Raw genomic sequence first — 23,885 nt, 5'->3', positions numbered from 1 at the left:
GATGAGCTGAGGTAGGAGCAGAACAACAGAGATAGAAATAGGTGGTCTTTGTGGTGGTGATGATGATTTTCGGTTGGAAGCTCAGCATGAGGTCAAAAAGGACACCAATATTTTGAAAGGTCCAGTTGAACATCAGACAGTGGCCAGGGAACAGAGTTTATGAGACACTATAGCATATCTAGTTACCTTGTTGCTATCTCCCAATTTGATAGAATGAAATCCTGCTACCAGAGCAAGGCTGTACAAATTTATAATTAAAAAAATACATACAATAAAATAAACCCTCAAGCTATATCATGCACAAGAGAGCCAGGCATAATCCTTGTCTTTACCCAATGCCTGCAGTTTAGCAATCACAAGAAAGGGAGGCGACACAAGTTTTTCTTCTCTTAAACAAATGTAGCACTCCACACTTATGTCAATTGACAGGGGTCAATTTTTTGCACCTTTCTGTTCTGTGAGGCTCTATTGTTCATTGGCTTCTCCAGCCGAGACAAGGTTGATAATTCTGAAACCAGGTTTGAGGAATGAAAGTACAAACAAAACATCAGCTCTACAAATTCATTGGCTCAGCACCCCAGATAAACTGAACACATCTGCTGTATACATCATTTGGCGCCAATGAAATCTGCCAAGTATTACTTTGCCTGCAAGCTCCATTTAAAACAAATATGACCTTTATTAATGTAATTTACCTGGAATGAGAAACAAAGTCATAGACAGGAATCTCAACTGTTTTGCCTTCAATGATATCCCTCAGGGTGTTCAGTATTAATTCATTATCAAAAGCATCTGTAAATAACAAAATGAAAAAAAACAGATCAATTAAGATAACAGTATATAACCAAATTCTCTGTTGAGGGTTCCTTTGTCAACATTCATGTACCTGGATGATCGAAGTTAAATTGACCTTTCATTGCTTTTCCTTTCTGTTCAGCTGTTAACACTCGGTAAAAGCTGTCTTGACTCACAATAACCACCTGCCGCTTATGATGGTCGATTTCATTTTGGCCGAGTAGCTGGACTATTTTCGCACAAACTGAGGACTACCTCGGAAAAGAGAGAAAGAGAGAGAAAATAAAAACACGTGAATAGGAAGGCTGCAGCTCCCATATTAGGTACTTCAGTAAAATTGGGTCCTGCCCTAATTCCTTCCAAATATTTGCCTTCAAAACTACGCAAAGTAAAACAATAAGCAGATTGTATTGAGAGCTGTGGTAGAATTAAATTTTTTAAATTGCATTCCTTAACATTTGCCACACTTCAGCTTAAAAACTTACAAAGATACTGATATCAAATGTCAATGGCTTGACTATAAAATTAAGCTGGGATTACTATCTCCTGTTCTGTAGCCAGACAATATCTGAGGCAGTGTGGAGCCATTATCACCAGTAGGCATAACAACACCACAAAGTTGGTCACTACTGCTACAAAAGTTATGTCTATGGCATTATGTGAAATTGTTTCTCAAAATTAAGCACGGAATTTTATCAGATGCAAAAACAACAGAATTTGAGTAGTGCATAATAAAGAGCATCTAAAAATTTCTTCAAAGAATGGCAGGTTAAACTGGAAATTAAACATGATTAATAGGCAGATGGAACACTTAAAAGGTCAGTGGTGAACTCTGTGAAGGCATTGAAAACTTGCCATGTTATACATCTTCAAGCACCATCTCCAAGGGGAGGATTTTCCCCTTGTCAAGCAGGCTTGGAAAGCCGACCGCTGCCCACGATTGGGACCGGACCGCAATTTCACGCTGATGGGCCAATTAAAGCCCGCCCAGCGTGAAATGCATGCAGCAGCACTTAGCGCTGCCTATGTTGGGCAGGGGGGGGCGGGGGCAAGGGCGCCAAGTTCGAGTGTGCGCCTGGGCGTGCGCTGGAAAGCTCCCCGGGGCAGAGAGCTGCTTCAGGGAGAAGAACAATTTAGAACATTAGAAATAAAGATTATTAAAATGTTATAAAACATGTCCTCTCATGTGACTCTGTCGCATGAGCAGGAACATGTTATTAACGAAATGTTAAAATTTTTAACTTATTTGCTGTTGGAAACCTCATCTCGCCGGTGGATGAAGTTTCCTAAAAAATGCAAGGGCCGCTTGACCTTTTTGCCTGGTAAGATTGGATGGGCAGCACAAAATTTTTCAATTATAACTTTAATGGCCTTATAGGCTTTTTAAATTGTCGGCAGGTGCACTGTCAACTCCTGTGCACACCTGCCGACTGAAATATCACGTGAGTGCGCGATGCTGTCGGGACACTCGCCCAATGTTATCGCATGTCATTTTATGCTTGGTCAGGTTGTGCGTTCGCCCAACGAGCATTATATTCTGGCCCAAATGTGCAGGAGTTTACGCTTTTGAGCATAGGAAGGAAAATAAGAAAAACAACATAGTTGAGCCCATGAACACCCCCAGCACAGATCACTGGATAGTAATGAGGAGCAGGAACCATGATACTCCCCTGGGAAGTCTGGTGCTACTGTATCCAAGGTTTACATTCCTACTTCTGCCCTGCCAAAGAACAGCACAGCACAAATTGGAAAATCTACTCACTGGCCTAAAGTGCAGCATCATCTGGGGTGCTATGTGATAGTGATGAGTGGGGCTCATGAGCCGCACTCAGTGATATCTAACAGAGTTAACCACTACAGCACAATCCATCATCTCGCATGACAGAAGGCTACCAACAAATCTTCAGGCACTCAGCAGCAATCTTTATAACAACTGCAGCAATAAAATAGAACTGATGACTGCAGAACTTTCTGAAATTGCAGTAGTTTCTACACTGTTGGAATTTAGTGTTCGCTTTGTTAATACGTCAAAATTATTCTGGAATTAAGTATGTTTTTGAAGAATAAGTTAATTTTGGCTACAATTTCCTCTGGCTTTGACAAGAGTCCAGATTTCAGGATTCCAGTTTTCCAGGTTTTGGTAGTAAGAACAGGGAGAGATGCAATTCTAAGGGGAGTGCAGGAATGCAGACACCTGGGAATGTTTGTGCACAATTCATTGAAGGTGGCAGGGCAGGGTGAGAGAGGAGTAAAGCCTATAGCATCCTGGGCTTTATAAATAGGGGCTTAGAGCACAAAAGCAAGGAAGTAATGATTAACCTTGTATAAAACATTGGTTCAGCCTCAACTGGAGCACTGCCTCCAGTTGTGGGCACCACACTTTAGAAAGAACGTGAAGGTATTTGAGATGGTGCAGAACGGTTCCAAGGATGAGGAACTTCAGTTTCGTAGATAGATTGGAGAAGCTGGGCCTGTTCTCCTTGAAGAGAAGGGTGAGAGATTTGATGTAGATGTTCAAAATCTTAAACAGTCTGGGCAGAGTAGATAGCAGAAAATGTTCCCAAAGGCGGAAGGATCAAGAACCAGAGGACACCAATTTAAGGTGATTGGCAAAGGAAGCAACATAAGGAAATTTAAAAACAGCAAATGGTTAGGATCTAGAATGCACTCCCTGTGTGGTGGAGGCAGATTCAATCATGGTGTTCAAGAGAATTAGATCATTATTTCCAGAGGAAACATTTGCAGCTACGAGGAAAAAGCAGGGGAGTGGAACAAGGTGAATTGCTCATGAGAGTAGACACAGACACGACAGGCCAAATGGCCTCCTTCTGTCCTGTAACTATTATATGATTCTAGGTTTAGTTCAAGCGTTTTGACAATTTTTTTTCAACATTCAAGGAGGTGGGCAAGGGGAGGGAAACCAAGGTTAGTTTTTATTGCAGGAAGCAAGCAACTATGTGATAGCTCCTTCTGATAATGCTGCCATTACGTCCTATTTTCACTGCAAAATTCTGCCGTCTAGACAGGAGAGCTAGATTTAGTAGCCTAAATGCAAGGAGCCAGTGCATTGGATGCTCAGATGTGCTCCATTAAAATCCAAATAATGTTATAATGCTTAAAAGTAAGCACTACTTTTGAAAACAGAATGGCAAGCGTAGGAAGATGTCTTGAAGACAAGTTTCTCAGATTACATACACGGCTGCACAGTAGGTTATTCAGCGAGGCCATTGTTTAGTTGCTTTTCAATTTTTTCCCCTCATATATGGAGGAACCCTATAAATATTGACGGTGATATAGATCGCCCTGCCTTAATTTCCAATACAGTGTCGGCTATGCCTCAGAAAACAACACTATAAATGCTGGGAACAAACCCTAAATAAATCACCAAAGGCAGAAGAGTACAGAATTCTGGACACATTTATGATGAGTGGCTCTAGATGGACAGAAATCAACTGATCTCAGAATCCTCTTACAAACCTCCAGGGGCCATAGCCATAGTTTGAAAAGTTACAAGTTTTGTCGCTGCTTTAAAAAAAAATGTTCTGGGAATTTCATTGCACCATTCCATCCACGTTCCTTATAGAGAGGGGAACTGAATAAGTCAAATTTATTTTTCTAAGATTGGTTCTCCACCAGTTTTGGGTTTATGATTTTAATTCCTACAGCTTTGGAAAAATGAATGGAATTACAAGTCAAAATTAGAATTTGATTGTGCAGAGAGCTTTATCGGATGTGCCAAGCATCACACCAAGAGAGACCATCAGCCCAAGTCTAAATGCACCATTAAAAGCTGACAGCGTAAGTAAATGAGGGCATGTAAAAAGGCAAATAAAATCTTTATTGGCTTTTTTCCAGAGAGAAGGGTGAAGGAAGTCCAGAATAAGGTCTTCAGGTTATAAGATTAATGATAAAGATAGATTATTTCCACAGTGGTCAGCAAGACAATGCAAGTGGACATAAAATTTAAAATAATCACATTAGTGGAGGTCAGAAAGCTTTACACATATAGGATGATTAGAATGAGGACTACCACTGGCAGGGTCTACAATTTCTTTTGAAAGGAATTATGTTGGGTTTCCCATCCCCACAAGGGAAAAGTTATGTCTGGGGAGCAAACAGGGGTGTGGATTTGATCAAGTGGCTCATGCCAAGAAAACAGCACTGTAGACTTGGGGAACAAATGATCCATTTCTGCCCTAGAACATTCAATGATATCAGCAGATTCAAATTTCACGTCAGTGATCCCAGTCTTTACAGTTCTCTCGAGCATGGAGAATTTGTATCAGAAATTGATGTCAATGTGCAGTTGCCTCTCCTGTAGTCCTGGGCCACTGGCTAGCCAATTTAATGAATATTTAATGAGATTCTTTTATCTTTAGACAGGGATTTTAAATAGTAAGTATCCTTGGTGCAGTACTTCCAACAGCACAGAGGTTCAGGTGAAAGATCATCGATCTGAAACATTAGCTCTGTTTCTCTCTCCTTTGATACTGCTTGATCCGCTGAGTATTTCCAGCATTTTCTGTTTTTATAGCACAATTAATGTCTTGTTCCAAATCATTTGAAAGAATAGGACAAAAAAAGTGTAGGTGCACCTAGGAAGTGTCTGATCAAAGCAATACTCAATACTTTGATCCTATTACTTGAAATTTCAGGTCTAATATCTTCTGAAGAGCTCTGGTGTGTTTAATAGACAAAGACAGAGGAAATAAAATTAGAACAATATCATGGCATATCACATAAAAAATGCTGAAATACTCAGCAGATCCAGCAGCATCCATGGAGAGAAAATCCAGAGTTAATGTTTCAGGTCATTGGCCTTGTATCAGAAAGCATAGCTTGTCAGGTTGGGATAGGCTACGCAGATAACCTGCCCTCAGGCTGCATGTTTGCATGGTATAGTTGTGTCAATGGTTTTGGCAAATTGCTGGCTATGCTAGTTACCGACAAACAGATCCTAAAGGTCAGCAGCTGGCGAGACCCTGGATAGCTAGTACTTAGCTGGCCAATGAATTTAAAAATGCTCATTAATGCTCCTTTGCACTGCCTTCTCCCATCTCACTCATTAAAAGGTTAATTTAGCATTGGAAATCTGCTAACAGCAAAATGGTTTCTCAGGTTTAAAAAGGAACAATGAATGACCAAGAAACAAAATACTAAAGATCCAAAATCTTGGACAAGCAGAAAACACTGGAAATTGTAAATCAGGTAGCATCTGAGGAGGAAAGACAATAAACACTTTCTGACGTGGATCCTTCAGCTGATGAAGGGTACCTATTTGAACTGCTATAATGCTTGTTCTCTGCAGATACTGCTTTCCCCAATGAGTGTTTCCAGCATTTTCCACTTTTCTTAAATCAATGAATTGTGGATATGGATTTGTAGTGCTATTTATTTAGATTCAAGTTTCATAACCCCAGCCATTCTACATCAAAAGATGTAATACATTCCAAGTGATCACTTTACTAACCTTTGCATGTTATTTGTGAAAGAGCTTTTTAATCTCACTTGTTTTAAAAATCAGTCCAACCCCTTTTTTCAACTTTCAACAAAAAGAGTAAATTTTAACATCTGAATTCATAAACTTTGAAAGTGTTCTGATTTTTAAAATATATATAAATCTCAATCTTGGGAATATCCTCTTTTAATCACATGGTTTGGAAAGGATAACAATCAAGACAGCTGGTCTCTAATGGATGGATTAACTACTGTGATGGCCCACATGATTTTAGGGAAAAATATATCTTATGTGGGATGGTGGTCACTTTAAGAACCAAGATCTGATTTCTGGTTAAAAAAAGCAGCTGAGTTCTAGTAAACAATCATGGGACCAGGTTGTCTGGGAGATGAAGGTTAGAAAAAAAAAAGGGTCAACGAGTTAATTATAAGGATGAGTGGGTTCCTAAAGGTGGTTCTCAGTTCAAGCAGTTTAGAGTTAGGTTTAGAAAAATCTGGAGTAAAAGGAAGCATCTTTTTCGGCAGAATACAGATGAAATTTTGGGTGTTGTCCAAAAGAATTAAAAACTCTCGTTAACTGAAGGACTCTAATAACAGTGGGTTGCATTTCTGGTATAACCCAGCTGGTGAGAGAGAAATAAAGTGATTTAGGTAGAAAACTCAATATAGTTAAAAGAATATTAGAACCAGGAGGGTTTTGACCCAAGGTGGCTATGTTTAAAACACCAGAGATGACCATGTTGAACGGGCAATTTGGAACCTTAGGATGGTTGGAGGAGATTTGAAGGGAGAACTTTGCAGGAAGTAAACGGAAGGCGCAAGAAATCTCATCCTATTTACGAACTGTTGACACAGTACCCAGATCAAGCAGTTAATTTTCAAGTTTTTAAATAGGTATATGGCTTGAGGGTTTTGGGGTGTAAGTCTAATGGAGGTGGAAGGAAAATGGAGTTAAGACATTTGATATAGAGCATAAGAAATTGCATTTTTATCTTAAATAGTCAGTTAAAGATAGTTCCTGTTCTTTGTATGTAGTAAAATTATTTTGTTTAAAACATGAACCTTGTGTATTCATTTTTTTAGTAAATACCTATTTTTTGGAATTTGAAAAGAAACCTAAAACATTACTGGTCTCTACAAAGATCATAACATTACAATTGGTAAATAAGGCAGTGATTCAGCTTCCAGGTGGTGAAGAGTCCTACCAAAAAAAGTGATGTTGCACACTCAATTCTAAACAGAGCTCTACCCCACAAAGGATCTTACCACAACAGGCAGAAACTGCTGTGTTCTTGCCTTCCTGAGTGGGTGGAGTGGCTCATCTTTGGGTAGTGGAAGAAGTAGGAGTGGAAATCCAAAAACACTTTCTTCCAAGAAGCTGTTTGGACTTGATCAATTGAAAATGTAAAAATTAAAATTGATAGAATGTTAGGCAAAGGTATTAAAGGTTTATAGAACTGATGGAGTTAGGATATAGATCAGCCATGGTCTAATTGCATGGAGAAACAGGCTCTAGAGGCTGGATGGCCCACTCCTGTTAAGTAGTTCTGAACAGCTACCAGGAAATTTATATTCATATCAGAAAGAAAGGTGATCCCATTCTAAACTGCTCATGTGCAAATGATTGACTCTTAACCGCCCTTTGAACAAGGGCAATTAGGGATGGGCAATAAATGCTGGCCTAGGTAGCGACGCCCACATCCCATGAATAAATTTTTAAAAACGTTTTTCTGATTTAGTTACTGTGCAATTTACTCTAATATCAACTCAGCAGCTTTCGCTGCAATTGTACCTTGAAGGATTAAAGCAGAACTACTTCTTATATTGACTTTGTATCACGTCACCATCAAGATGAATGCAATGATCAACAGAAATAGTCACACAAAATGACTGAAGGTTCATTTAACGGAATGCAGTGCATGGTGCAATGCAAGACACCAGCCAATGAGGAAGAAAGGGTGTCAACACAATCTTCCTTGACAAGAAAATGTCCAGCTGTGATTTTTTTGTTGCAATTTAAACCTCCAATGGGCCAAGACTTCCACTTTTTGGACAGAACATTTAGCAGATCAATGTAATACAAGATGCTGAACAGACCGAATTACCTGATGCAGCAAACATATTGGCTATTCAACTAGACTATGTCACAATTAGACTGCACTATCAGCAAAATGCAGTGAAGCATTAAGCTAGGTACCAACGTCATGAGTGGCAGGATTGTGCTGCAAGGTTAGTGTTAGACTACTACATTATACAGAAAATATTTTAAGCTTGTTCCAGGCTTAAACACGTGATTGGACTTGACCAGAAGAAATTAATATCACATTCGCAACACATGCAAAATAATAACTAAGAGAGATACAAAAACATATAGCAATTTCACCATTACAATGCTGTCATTATTTTGCAACATGGCAGGATTAAAGCACATAATTCAATTTTAATAAATAGAGGGCTCAGCAAACTCTGATCAGGCTCCCATATAGTATCAGAAAATTGCATGAATTTTAAAAAGCCAATTCAAAATGCAAACTGGAACATGCTGGAGATATACAGCCTATGTTATTTTTTGTTTCTCTTTCTGGCTGGTGACTGGCCTGCTATGTATGTCCAGTATTTTCATTGCCTGTAGTTTCCACCCCATTATTCTATTTAGAAATCAAATAGGTCTTTTTGGTTGGTGTTTGAAAATCAGAAGCATTACATGCTGCTTCAGACTTTTTCCATGCCACAAATAATAGCAACCAGAAAAAGACAGAATGGCATTTATATAGCACCTTTCACACCATCCCAAAGCACTTTATAGCCAAGGATGTAGTCACTGTCGCAATGTAGGGGATTAAAAAACAGGGCGCTTACAAATCCAACTGCCCCAAGTTCTTGTGATCCTTTACACATGATACAATAATTTCGCCAGAATTGGCTAATGTTATGAAAGCGGCATCAGTAATGTCCTGGAGCAAATCGCACACAAATACAGGGCGATCAGCAACTGGATCATTGTACCGTTACATCATTTTCACAGAATGAAAGTTTTTGAAGACAGCTTAATGATCTAGTTTTTGCACCTCTCCTGGTAAAACCAGAATCCAAATGGATTGTTACTTTCAAAATTGGTTTTGCACATATGAAATCCCCTTTTCCAATCGGGCATAATACTTCCAATTAAAATAAAAATAGCTGGAAAAACTCAGGTCTTCTAATTAATCCGTTTGTTCATCAATGCATGGAAATGTACATTCAAAAACGTCAATCCTTCCCCCCCATTCCTTTTGCATTACAGGGAGCCCCCACATACATGTGAGTATCTAATGATTATGTTAATTCCAGCTCTAAATTATAAAAGTGAGCAGATACCTTTAACATTAGCAAAAAAAAGTATTACACCAACTTTAGAGACGCCGTCCTTCTACGCAAATATTTCTCCCCTTTAAAATGGGCACGCAAAGAATTCAAATTATGATTAAAACGCATAAATTTGGTTAATTTCATCTGTGAAACCATCCTGACAAGTTAAACATCTCTCTCCCCCTCCCCCAATAGAAAGAAAATGGCCGAAAAATCCTCTTCCCATATATAAAAAAAACAACTACTTAACTTGGGAGGCGTTTGACAAAACACATCCGATTTACATACCGCGAGGGCTTGTTGCTTTATTGCTATGGAATTCAGGAAGATCACTTATGTGAGTAACCTTGGGGAAAGAGATTCTCACACACAAAAAAAATCCTAATGGCATCTCAACACATGGCGGGAAACATATAGCCGGCTGACCGGATACAAAGTGCAAGAGAAAAATAGAGAGTTACGAACAAACTTGACCTGTTTTGGCATGAGTCTGGCACAGGGCTCAGAACCTCAAAGAGAAAAGTTCTCAACGCTTCCAAACCCCCTCCGCAAATCTAAAACGGTGTCAAACAATAACATACGCTTATCAACTAAAAGATCATTAACTCCACGTTAAAACCTGACCCTCATGACACTCCCTCTCTGCAAATCACACAAATATATATTACATATGTGTGTGTGTGTGTTACCAAGTGGCTTGTTAATGACAAAGGATGCAGCAGTTGCGGTGACTGGAGAGAGGGGTTTGGACTGGTTTGCTTTACACACCCGCCGCGGGTCGCAGATTACATTGCTACATTTAGCAACAATATTCCGATACATGGAACCACAACCTTTGAGTATCTATCCTCCCCCTTATATAAAACGTTGCAACTCTGTAGCACCCAGCCGACAGGGTGTCTAAAAGGCTTCCCTCTTTCCCCCTTTTACTAATGCCCAGATGCAGACAGCCCGGGACAAAGCGGCGTGTAAAACCCGGAGGAACCAAGCCGCCGCTTCAACTCGCTGACAATCACCGAGAAAACGCATCGATCGGATACATAAAGCCATACTTTGCCGCTGGCGGTGCCCCCTCCGACCCCGATTACAAAGGGTTTGCGGGGTTTGTGGTTCTGCACCGTCTGATCGCTGTCTCCTGCCATGGTGCACTCAGCTCTTTGGTTATTTTTTTTTCCTCCCTCCCCCACCTGCGAATCCGGTCTTGGTGGCTCCTAGGGAGAAGAGAAAAGAAAAGGGCTAACTCGACTGGATTTCTTGCAGTTGCATTTCCGAAGAACACCCGAATTTATAACACTGGATGATGACACAGCGCAGACGCTTTCCGATCCCCACCCGTCGCATCAGACTAGATGCAGCAAACTACTGAGTCAGAACCACCATCCCCCAGCAGCGCTACCCAGGCATGCCAACTTTATACTCAGGGGCATGGGCGGAGCTGTTTCTGAGCAATAAGGGAAGAAACCACCCATAGCTCATTTTACTGGGAATAGCCAATCAATGGCATCCAAAATAGTATGTCATAAAAAATATTTTAAAAACATTTTATTGAAATTCAAATTTTTCAAATAATTAGTAAACACCTTTGAGAAATCCAAAGAAAACATGAAGGTATGAACTTTTATCCACGTTAACTCCAGTTGTGACTGGTGCCTTATTTTAATTTCCTCTCTCCCATTCCGTCAATGAGGATCTAATATGATGCTATTTAATTTAGTGCTATGATGCTATCTTCTAAATATGCAAGGTGATATACATGGATTGTGGAACTAGCCTGCCTTAAATCCTCTCAGCCGTTTGTAATTCAGCCGAAACAAATGCATGAAAATATGGGGGTAAATTAATTACACTAGGGAGTCTGATGTAAGACTATTTACATTGTCCTCACTGGCCGCGGCTGTCTCTCAATTCCAGGAGAGGATGACATCTACTTAGGGTTGTGAGTTTCAGCCATGGTTCTTCATGTGACTTAACAGGCAGATTCTCAACTCGCAGATCTTTGGACATGAGTAGTGGGATCCAGAGTGCAGGATTTGTACCCTTTCCTCTGCCGCTCTGCCTCACCATTAAGGCATTGTGACTCAAAGTGTGATGCAGCGTGATGGAGAGGTTGTCACCATTCTGAACAATTGGTAGCAAGCTCCTCTCAGCCTTTAATTTCAATGCCACTGTCTTTTAGGGAGAGCTTCACAGTGTCTTTGAAGTGTTGTCCTTCCCTGGAATGTTGGCCGTTTGAGAGGTGAGAAAACAGGATCCGGCGTACAAGAAAGCTCAAATGCTTATTATCTATTCTTCATACAGTGAAAAGGACATCAAGCAATGTGAACTAACATTTTTCACAAAAAGATTTGATCAGTGCAGGCACTCACTGAGCACTGAGAGCAGAAGCTAATCGCAGATCAGGGAGAGCACAGCAAAAGCAAAATACTGCAGATGCTGGGAATCTGAAATAACACACAAAGTGCTGGAAATACTCAGCAGGTCAGGGGACATCCGTGGAGAGAGGAACAGAGTTAGAAGTTTCAGGTCGACGATAACCCTCCGACATTTATTATAGCACAAGCATCTGCCAGATCAGGAATAGCACAAGTATACCATAGGTCAGGGACTGGATTTTCATCTCCCAACGGAGGTGCGAATCTGGTCATGAACCACTGAATTTTGCTTTGTTTTGCTGGAAAAACAATTTCCTTCTGCCTTCCCGACCCCAAACCATTTTAATGCGACATTCTTGTGATTTGGGAAGGCATTGGGTGAAAAACACACTCGCACCTCTCCCATGTTCGGGGTCCCCATTGTGAGGACCACAGGAAAATTATATATCCTCCTGCAAATGATTTTCATGTGCTGGTGTGGACTTTGGAAGCTCTAAAAAATGACGCACCTCCTTGCAGAGTTCATGACCAAGCCTGAGTTGGGAGCATTCAAAAAGTGTAAAATGTTTTGATAGATTTGAATATCACTTTCAGATACTGTGTTGTAATGCAGATGTGTTTTTAATGCAGTGATTCATCATAGGGGCCTGTCCTCCAAAGGTAAGTTGATTCTTACACTGACCACCATTGTGTAAGTGTTTTCATACATTACAGGATCTTTTCTATTGAAGAAATGCTATAATGGATTGAAAAATGTAAAAAGAAAGTCATGTCAGTCCCCGCTGTCATGTTTAGTGCTGCAATTTAAACCAGCTGACAACGCTGGCTGTTTTAAAAAAAACCTGCTTTTGAAAGTGGAAAAAAAGTCTATCTACTCTTCTCCATTCATTGACATGGACTCTACTTTGAAATGGAAATGGGACACGATTCTGTTTTGTCAGTTTCAGACAATGTAGCTAGAAATTATTGTTATGAGAGCTGTAGCCATTATGAGTGCTTGGCTGGGTTTCAAAACATGTAATTGGTTCAACTCAGCAAATGGTCTATTGATTTAAGAACAATGGAAACTTTTAAGAGGCTTTAATAACAGAATATGTTTTTGCTGAGGCTTTTTAAATTTGTATACAAACCTAATAGGCACTTAAAGGATTACAAGTTTTGGATACTGGAGCAGTTTTTTTACAGTAACAATGATTGTGTGTTTGAATTCAGTTCTTTATTAGATTGTTAGAGGTTTATTTTTTCCCAATGATTTTAAAATAATTCTCATTGCTCCTGGGGACTGTACAAAGTGCATACTGGGTGAGTGGCTGTAAAGGATGCATGCATGGGGGATGGAAGTGGGATGGGGCATATGAGGGGACAAGGGTAGGTGTGGGAGTAAGGGGCACTGGGATGGGTAGGGGGCTGAAGGGTCATGGGATGGCCTGAAGGGACATGGGGGTGGCATGCGGGAAGATAGGGGAGTGAGGGGGGTGGTGTGAGGGGTGCAACTTTGGGAACCTTTAAACAATATTTGGAGCTCTACTGCTATATTGGCCTTCCAATTAACTCACACTCCTCATGAACTCCATCACAGCAAGCAAAATGCATTGCAAGCGCGACCCCTGTATGAAAAGCCAAAAATCCTGGACAAAGTCACATGTGGGTCAGCTTTCAGAAGGCACTAAAGTGTGCAGGTCAGGTTTCCCTGAGCCACAATAAAATCTGGCCCCAGGTGTCTGCTCTTCTCCAACAATGTGCTGTATTCTCAACCTCAGAAAGCACCCAATAAACAATTTTCCATTTCATACTTAAGTCAGTCATTTGGTTTCTCAAATAATTTTGCAAAATATAGCATGAATTAACATACAATGTGGTAACATGTGGTGACTGGGTAGAGTGCATGTACTGCCTTTCTATGTAGGGATCTTATTTTTATCAGAGTACACATTTTCTTTCAATCAGTCTAGTATAGATTTCAATTGTCCCCTTGCCAAGGCTCACTTAGAAATACTGCTCAGAGAGACACAGCAAAGAAGAATATCATATTCCAGGAAGGAGTCAGGAGAGCAGGTGAGGGAAAAAACTGCCAGGGCAAAAGGTATTCATGATGCTTTGATCTCACATTATCAAGATCATGAAATATCTTTGCTATATATAAAAGAAAGGAAGACTTGCATTTCGATAGCGCCTTTCACAGGACATCCTAAAGTACTTTACAGCCAATGAAATACTTTGGAAATATTGTCATTGTTGGATTGTAAGAAATGAGGCAGCCAATTTGCACACAGCTAAGTCCATGAATAGCAATATGATAAAGACCAGATCATTTTTTAATGATATTAATTGAACTACTTATATTTATTTAGCGCCTTCAGTGTAATAAAAAGCCCCAAGGTGCTGCACAGGAGTATTTTAAAACAAAATATGACAACAAACCACATAAGGAAGGGCTGCTTACACTGAGTGCTGCGGGGCACAAGCAGGGCTGTTCGCACTGGGTGCTGCGAGACACAGCCAGGGCTGTTCGCACTGGGTGCTGCGAGACACAGCCAGGGCTGTTCGCACTGGGTGCTGCGAGACACAGCCAGGGCAGCTCGCACTGGGTGCTGCGAGACACAGCCAGGGCAGCTCGCACTGGGTGCTGCGAGACACAGCCAGGGCAGATCGCACTGGGTGCTGCGGTGCAGGCAGGGCAGCTCGCACTGGGTGCTGCGGTGCAGGCAGGGCAGCTCGCACTGGGTGCTGCGGTGCAGGCAGGGCAGCTCGCACTGGGTGCTGCGGTGCAGGCAGGGCAGCTCGCACTGGGTGCTGCGGTGCAAGCAGGGCAGCTCGCACTGGGTGCTGCGGTGCAGGCAGGGCAGCTCGCACTGGGTGCTGCGGTGCAAGCAGGGCAGCTCGCACTGGGTGCTGCGGTGCAAGCAGGGCAGCTCGCACTGGGTGCTGCGGTGCAGGCAGGGCAGCTCGCACTGGGTGCTGCGGTGCAGGCAGGGCAGCTCGCACTGGGTGCTGCGGTGCAGGCAGGGCAGCTCGCACTGGGTGCTGCGGTGCAGGCAGGGCAGCTCGCACTGGGTGCTGCGGTGCAAGCAGGGCAGCTTGCGCTGGGTGCCAGGGCGCACATAGGAACAATGAACAGAAAAAAAAGGAACAGGAGTAGGCTATTCGGCCCCTCGAACCTGCTCTGTCATTCAATAACCTCATGGCTGATCTTGTATTATGATTTCCACATTCTCATCTACCCCCAATAAACTTTAATTCCCTTGCCTAACAAGAATCGATCTACCTCTGCCTTAAAAATATTCAATGACCCTGCCTATTCCGCCTTCTAAGGCAGAGAGTTTGAAAGTCCCAGAATCCTCTGAAAGAAAAAAATTTCTCCCCATCTCTGTCCTAAAAAGGCAACCCCCAATTTTAAAACAGTGCCCCCTAGTTCTGGACTCACCCACAAGAGGTAACGTCCACCTTGTTGAGGCCATTCAGGATCTTGTATCCTTCAATCGAATCACCCCCTCACTCTTCTAAACACCAGTGGAAACAAGCCCAAGCCCAGTCTGTCTAACTTTTCCTCCTAAGGCAACCTCCTTATTCCAGGTATCAATCTAGTAAACACCCTCTGATCCGCCTCCAACGCGTTTACATCCTTTCTTAAATAAGGAGACCAAAAATGTAATCAAGATGCGGTCTCACCAATGTCCTGCAGGGTTGCCTATACTGGGCGCTGTGGGGCTCATGCAGGGCTGCTGGCACAAGTCACTGCTGGGTACAGACAGGAATGCTCGCGCTGGGTGCTGTGGGGCACAGACAGGGCTGCTCACGCTGGGTGCTGTGGGGCACAGGCAGGACTGCTTGCACTGGATGCTGTGGGGCACAGACAGGACTGCTTGCACTGGGTGCTGCAGGGCACAGGCAGGACTGCTCACACAAGGTGCTGTCAGGCACATAAGAACATTGAACAGAAAAAAAAGGAACAGGAGTAGGCCATTCAGCCCCTCAAGCCTGCTCTGCCATTCAATAACATCATGGCTGATCTTCTTGTGTTGTGATTCCACATTCCTATCTACCCCCAATAAACTTTAATTCCCTTGCCTAACAAGAATTGATCTACCTCTGCCTTAAAAATATTCAATGACCCTGCCTATTCCGCCTTCTTAGGCAGAAAGTTTGAAAGTCCCAGAATCCTCTGAAAGAAAAAAATTCTCCCATCTCTGTCCTAAAAAGGCGACCCCCAATTTTAAAACAGTGCCACCTAGTTCTGGACTCACCCACAAGAGGAAACATCGTTTCAACGTCCACCTTGTTGAGGGCGTTCAGGATCTTGTATCCTTCAATTAAATCACCCCTCACTCTTCTAAACTCCAGTGGAAACAAGCCCAAGCCCAGTCTGTCTAACATTTCCTCCTAAGGCAACCCCCTTATTTCAGGTATCAATCTAGTAAACACCGTCTGATCCGCCTCCAATGCATTTACATCCTTTGTTAAATAAGGAGACCAAAAATGTAATCAAGGTGAGGTCTCCCCAATGACCTGCAGGGTTGCCCATACTGGGCGCTGTGGGGCACATGGAGGGCTGCTGGCACGGCACTGCTGGGCACAGACAGGAATGCTCGCACTGGGTGTTGTGGGGCATAGGCAGGGCTGCTCACGCTGGGTGCTGTGGGGCACAGGCAGGACTGCTTGCACTGGGTGCTGCAGGGCACAGGCAGGACAGCTCACACTGCATGCTGTGGGGCACAGGCATGTTCAGGGGAGGCACCTACAACCTGTAAATGGGGAAAACATCATAAGGGGGTGTATTCAAAGCTCTTGTGGCAGGGACGCCTCTTGATGTGACCATGCACACGGCCTCAACTTGGGGATGGGTGAGGTCCAGGTGGGACATGGGGGCATCCACAGTGATGGGTTCAAGGGGAGGGCAGGGATGTCCACAACAATCACTATGGGCTCCAGGGTTACTAGGTGAGGCTGGAGAGTGACCGGATGGAGGTCTACCTGCACATCGTAGGGTTCCAGGATGATCGGAGGAACGGTGACAGGGGGAGGGTTGAAACTGGTCTGGAAACAGTAGTGCAGCACCACCATCCTGAGTCCCCGGATCAATGACACAGTTTAAAAATGAAACTGGAAAAAAATCACCACAGGAGGGACCTGAGGCAGTGTGGGAGGAGTCCACGGCTAGACTCTGGGGCCCTTTCAGGGGGAAACCTCATACTTAATAGAATTACAATATGGTGATGAAGGCTCAGCAGAGAGAACTGATGAAGACTTTATTGAAAAGTTAAAGTTGGAACCAGTAACTCATGGTGAACTTTTACACAAGACAACATGAGGCATTCGGGTCACATTAGAGGTGGTCTCATTGATCATGTAACCATCAAAGGAATGTGAGCAGGGAAGAGGCAGCCAGCCATTGAAAGAGCACAGCTGCTGGATATCTACAAGAAGCTCCATTAAACCCTGCAAACTGCATTGTCCATTTGACATGGGTCATAGGGCACAAGGCATCCAAACATTCCAAAAGTGTAAGGCAGGGGTAATCTCAAATCCAAATTAGACAGCCTATGAGTGCCTTTTTGAGCCTCAAAATTACATGGCTGTGCTCAACCCTCTTCCATCCTATATGGGATTGAGATGTCAAGTTGTTGGGGTAGCGTCTTAGGCACCTATGATCTGTGAGGGAGCGCCTCAGCTACAAGGGTGGAACAGGGAAAGGCAGGTAGTACAAGTGCAACCCAAGGGCATGACAGTGGCTTTCTGGCTTGGAGTGGGAGGTCTGTAATTGTTGGGTAAAATAGATCCAAGAGATGAATGTATCTGTCTACAGGAAGAAGAAGGATTGCAGAATGGAACTGCAGTCAATGCTGCCTTCTTGATGGCATTGCTCAGATTGAAGAGGAGAAGAAGGGCCCGGCGCTGTCTTGCACAGCTTAGAGACGAGCCCCAGCCGGAGGTCCATGGTCCAGTGGTACCCCAGGAAGAACCAGAAGCTGAGGAGGTGAGACCCATTCCACAGACGCAACTGGCATGACCAAGGGTATACCGAAGACGTCTCTCCTATTTGGAGATGAGTGAGAGACAATGCCAGGCACGTCTACATTTGTCAAGAGATGGGGTGGCTCATATTTGCCACATTCTATGGGAGTTCAGATGCCGCATGAACTGGGAGGCCATCCCCTGCTATTGCCCCTTAAGGTTACCGCTGCACTCAATTTCTTTGCAAGCAGCTTATTCTAGAGATCCACAGGGGGCCAATGAGGTATCTCTCAGGCCTCTACACATAAATGTATAAAGGAGGTGATGGATGCCCTCTACAGTAAGGCTTATAATTATATAAAGTTCACAATGGATGAAGCTAGCCAGGCTGCTAGATTTCTGGGATTTGTGGTGATCTTCTGCTTCCCAAGAGTGCAGGATGTGATCAATTGCACACATGTCACTTTAAGAGCTCCCTGGCAGCAGTCGCTGATCTTCATTAGCAAGAAAGGGCTCTACTCCATCAATGTTCAGCTGGTCTGTGATCATCAGAAGCAGATCATGCATTTTTGTGCCAGATATCCTGGTAGTTCTCATGACTCCTACATCCTGGGTCACTCCCAGGTGCTACAGATATTTGAAGGGCTGCGGCACTTACAGATTTGGCTGCTGGGTGATAAAGGTGCTGAAGAGATGACTCATCATACTCATGCATCGTCCTCAAAATACCTCGGAAGAGAGATACAACATGGTGCACTCTGTGACAAGGTCCATCATTGAGCAAACTATTGGCATCCTGAAGATGTGCTTCTATTGCTTGGACAGTTCAGGTGGGGCTCTGCAGTACTCTCCACAGAGGGTGTCCCCCGTCATCCTGGTCAGTTGCGTCATGCACAACCTGGCACTTTAAAGAGGATTTCACTTGGCAAAGGGTGACATGGAGGATTTCCTCAGACAAGGAGGACTTGGAAGGGCAGGAACCTGAGGACAGCGATGATGGTCAACTTCGCCATGAGAATGCCATTGCAGCAGCACAATGTGGAAGACGTGTCCGTGACACACTGATGGCCACAAGATTCTAGCAGGAGTAAGGTCCAGGCAAGTGGACCTGAGCACATTCCTCCTGTCCTTTAGTGCCATGCCAGTGATCAGAAAGGCCTTTACAAGCAGTGACATCACAAGCAAGGTCAGCATTCAGCCTTGGATCTGTAACACTCAAGGGTCCAAAAGCCCTCATTCTTGGAAAGGTGAGCACTCATTGTGCAGTTGTTGCCACCTGAAGGTGACACTTTCAGCAGCCACAGAGATTTGCACGTGGTTGTAGAAACCATTATATTTAACCCTCTAAGACACATGAGCACACATAATTCTATGGTGTGTTGCAAGGCTTAAAGGATCAAATCTCATTGTGCAGTCACTTTCAGGATATGGCTTGACACATCTCCCTTACATGACTCAAGGGGTGAGTGACTAACATGAGTCTAATAAACATCAGTGAATCTGAAGCATACAAAGGGAGGCAATCAAGGAGTGGGTCACCCTCGCAATAAAAGGGCACATAGATTCATACGAAAGAGGCATTCACATGATGAGACCATTATCATGAACTCAAAATGAACTTACAAAGGTGCATGAGTGAACACCTGTACCACCCTCGTGCTCTCAGTATTTCTTAACCTTTCTTACCCAATCGCTACGTCCAGATGCTACGTCCCCAACATCTGCAGCAGAGATGGAGGCAGCCTGCTGGCTGCTATGTTCTGCTGATTGTGATGACCTTGGTGGGTGTCCTCTGGGGGGCTGAGACCTGGAGGGCCCTGGCCTGCTTTGGGTCTCCTGCTGGGGGCAGGTGCACCCTCCTCGGCCTGTGGAGCTGAAGCTGATGGAGTCACTGCCAGAGGGAATTTGCAGCGCCTGGACATTCACAGTGTCTCCTAGGTAGATGGGCCCGTGGTGTCCAGCTGATGGTCCTCCTCCCTGCAGGTATCTGAGGGCCCCTCCCTGACTCCTCGAAGAGAAGGGACACCTGAAGGAAGATCAAGGTGCCCCGTTCCCCTCTTGCCTAGCCACTGATGGATCCCACCTATGCCTATAGTGATGGAATGCAGGTCTGAGCTCAAATCCAGCAGAACCTGCTGGACCAAAGTGGCCGCTACCCTTCCCATGGTGACCTTGAGGCGCTCACTTGTCGGAGCCATGACATAAGACAGAATGCGGATGGGCTCCTCCATCCCTCACTCCAGTCTGCTGAGTGACTCTCGCAACTCTGCCTGTTGTTCTGTCACCTGTCTTTGCATCTCCAGCATGTGTTCTACAGCTGTTTCCAGAGGCTCATCATCTGACTTGAACTGAGCAGGTGCCCGTTCTTCAGCAGTTGTCCGAGTGCCAGAGACCTGGGCTGTCACTGCCTCCCAACTGCTGTGGAGAGGTGTCAAAGTGTGATCTCCAGAAAGTGACTCAGAGCTTAATCTAGATTTAGGACCCACCGAGGTATGTGTTTCTGCACTGGGGGAGGATGCAGGTGAATGCAGTGATGCGTCTTCAGTGAATGGAGCCTCATCTGAGGTAGACTGGAGAGAGCTGGGTCTGATGGGCTGGATGGACCTGTGTCTGGGCCTGTTGGTGCCTGTAGGAGAGAGAAGATAGATTAAGTTAATGAGCAGGCAGAATGCAACATTGCAGGATTTGATCAACTCATGAAGGCTCATCCATATTGGGTTGCTGGCAGAGGTCGATCTCACCTCTGCCACAGGAGTGATCCCTGTCATCCCCTGCGAACTTGGCTGCCTCATCCTCGAAGGTAATGGGCTCCTGGATGTCCGCCGTCCCTCTTCCTGTCTGGGGTCTCTCCATTCTGTTGTGGACCAGCTAGGCCTGCATGAAGAAAAATGGATGGAATGCGATGAGAAGGGATGGAGGAGAGGTTGGGAAGCATGCATGTCTGCTGTGTGTGTTGAGCCCTCCCCAGCAAGGGCTGGAGATGCTGTTTGTGCAGGATGATAGATGAGATGATGGTGATGTTGAAGTGTGTGAGACATTCCGTGCTGATGTCTCCTCAGCTATTAATGTGTGAGACCCCTGACGAGTGTAACCCTTGCAGTGGCCTGATGCCATTATGAGAGTGAGGTTGGAGTGAGCAGAGAGTTGACCTACCCTGGCGGAGCTGATTAGGTCATTCATCCTCTTCCTGCACTGCAGTGCATTTCTTTTGGGTCTCAACAGCACTCTCCCAGGCTGGCAAGGCAGGTTTGTGGACCTCTTGGTGCCATCCCTTAGGAAGAGGATATCACGGTGCTTGTGGATGGCTTTGAGGAGAGCCACCAGGGAGTCATGGCTGAATCTTGGGCACATGGCTTCTTTCTCCTGTGGGCCATCTCAGAAAATCCAGACCACACTCGGCTGGGCTGCAGAAAGTTAATGTGTGTGTTTGGGTGGCATTTACATATTCCATCAGCACCTTTGACCCCATCAGGTGATGGCAGGGTGGATGAATCAGTGCCCACCTCGCCAAATGATTCGGAAGGCGGCTCACCGATGCATAATGAATGAGTTTCCAAGTGTACAATCAAGTGCGAGAACCCGCTGCGCCCCTCAGCAGGAAACACGCTGCTTATCCTGCCTGCCACTATACTTAGTCTCTGGAGAGGTAAATTCCATCCTTCATCTCTGTCTGAAATGTCGGATCCCTGAGTCATGACCCTTAGGATTTCAGACTCTCCAGGCAGGGCAATCAGCCTCTCAGCATCTATCCTGTAAAGCCCTCTAAGAATTTTATAGATTTCAATGAGTTTAACTCACTTTCTTCCAAAATCCAAGAATATTGGCCCATTCTATTCATCCTCTCACATTAGGTCAACCCTCTCATCCCAGGAGTCAATCTAGTGAACCTTCATTGCACCCTCTCCAAGGAAAGTATATTTTTCTTTAGGTGAGGAGATCAAATCTGTACGCAGTATTCCAGAATTACCTGGAAAAACTCAGCAGGTCTGGCAGCATCGGCGGAGAAGAAAAGAGTTGACGTTTCGAGTCCTCATGACCCTTCGACAGAACTTGAGTTCGAGTCCAGGAAAGAGCTGAAATATAAGCTGGTTTAAGGTGTGTGTGTGGGGGGCGGAGAGATAGAGAGACAGAGAGATGGAGGGGGTTGGTGTGGTTGTAGGGACAAACAAGCAGTGATAGAATCAGATCATCAAAAGATGTCAACGACAATAGTACAATAGAACACATAGGTGTTAAAGTTAAAGTTGGTGATATTATCTAAACGAATGCGCTAATTAAGAATGGATGGTAGGGCACTCAAGGTATAGCTCTAGTGGGTTTTTTTTTATATAATGGAAATAGGTGGGAAAAGGAAAATCTTTATAATTTATTGGAAAAAAAAAAGGGGAAACAGAAAGGGGGTGGGGATGGGGGAGGGTCTACTGCATTCGTTGCTCCCAATGTGGTCTCCTCTACATTGGAGAGACCAAACGTAAACTGGGCGACCGCTTTGCAGAACACCTGCGGTCTGTCCGCAAGAATGACCCCAACCTCCCTGTCGCTTGCCATTTTAACACTCCACCCTGCTCTCTTGCCCACATGTCTGTCCTTGGCTTGCTGCATTGTTCCAGTGAAGCCCAACGCAAACTGGAGGAACAACACCTCATCTTCCGACTAGGGACTTTACAGCCTTCCGGACTGAATATTGAATTCAACAACTTTAGGTCGTGAGCTCCCTCCCCCATCCCCACCCCCTTTCTGTTTCCCCCTTTTTTTTTTCCAATAAATTATAAAGATTTTCCTTTTCCCACCTATTTCCATTATATAAAAAAAAAACCCACTAGAGCTATACCTTGAGTGCCCTACCATCCATTCTTAATTAGCACATTCGTTTAGATAATATCACCAACTTTAACTTTAACACCTATGTGTTCTATTGTACTATTGTCGTTGACATCTTTTGATGATCTGCTTCTATCACTGCTTGTTTGTCCCTACAACCACACCAACCCCCTCCACCTCTCTGTCTCTCTATCTCTCCGCCCCCCACACACACACCTTAAACCAGCTTATATTTCAGCTCTTTCCTGGACTCGAACTCAAGTTCTGTGGAAGGGTCATGAGGACTCGAAACGTCAACTCTTTTCTTCTCCGCCGATGCTGCCAGACCTGCTGAGTTTTTCCAGGTAATTCTGTTTTTGTTTTGGATTTCCAGCATCCGCAGTTTTTTTGTTTTTATCACAGTATTCCAGATGTGGTCTTACCAAAGCCGTATGTAATTGCTGCAAATCTCTTAATTCTTATACTCTAACCTCCTTGCAATAAAGGCTAACATACCATTTCTCTTCCTAATTGCTAGCTGTGCCTGCATGTTAACTTTATGTGGTTCAAGAACAGACACACAAATACCCCTGCACACCAACATTTACTTGTTTCTCACTTTTAAAAAAATTCTGCTTTTCTATGCTTTGCACTAAAGTGGATAATTTTACATTTCCACACATTATACTCCAACTGAAACCTTCTCACTTACTTAATCTGTCTATATCCCATTGCAGCTGCTTTGCATCCTGCTCATAGCTTAATTCCTCCCCCTAGCTTTGTATCATCAAATTTGGATACATAGGGCAGAATTTTACAGCAGGTCAGCAGATTGGTACAGGAGTGTGCCTGTAACATTCCCCATGTGACCTTGTCGCTGCTCTCCCACCTGCCCCTGACCTGTCCTCAATTTTTTGAGTCATTTAAGGGCCCTTCCCTCAATTTTGAGACCAGCTGGAGGAGGTCAGAGATGGGGGGCCGCGCATGGGGGATGTGGGGGTGTGGTGCGTGGGAGCCTAGCAGATCACTCTGCTCGAGCCTGGGGCCTCCCTCACTAGCCCCCTTTCCACATCGAGAACCCCACCACCCCACCCAATGTCTGCCTTGGGTGCTCCTTCTCCACTTGGCCTTGCGATCAGGACCATTTCTTGATCCTCTCCC

At 44.1% G+C, this 23,885-nt stretch overlaps 1 protein-coding gene across 3 annotated transcripts in view; it reads right to left on the bottom strand.

The window, feature by feature from the left end:
* The window catches only part of uck2a (uridine-cytidine kinase 2a), a 73,202-nt gene that overhangs the window by 30,988 nt on the left and 18,329 nt on the right, over positions 1-23,885 (bottom strand). For 2 of the 3 annotated variants that reach the window (XM_041208179.1, XM_041208182.1), the window contains exons 1-3: positions 10,653-11,013; positions 887-1,046; positions 696-792 (exon numbers count right to left, since the gene is read on the bottom strand). In XM_041208179.1, coding sequence (XP_041064113.1) covers positions 696-792; positions 887-1,046; positions 10,653-10,742 — 347 coding nt within the window. In that variant the 5' untranslated portion in view covers positions 10,743-11,013. Of the gene's footprint in view, positions 1-695; positions 793-886; positions 1,047-10,652; positions 11,014-23,885 lie in introns of those variants that run through there. The other variant, XM_041208180.1, reaches the window with a different exon arrangement.

This window comes from Carcharodon carcharias, chromosome 16 (assembly GCF_017639515.1).
Source record: "Carcharodon carcharias isolate sCarCar2 chromosome 16, sCarCar2.pri, whole genome shotgun sequence".
Lineage (NCBI taxonomy): Eukaryota > Metazoa > Chordata > Chondrichthyes > Lamniformes > Lamnidae > Carcharodon > Carcharodon carcharias.
The sequence above is the reverse complement of the archived record's forward strand: the minus strand, read 5'-3'. Positions and strand labels throughout refer to the sequence as shown.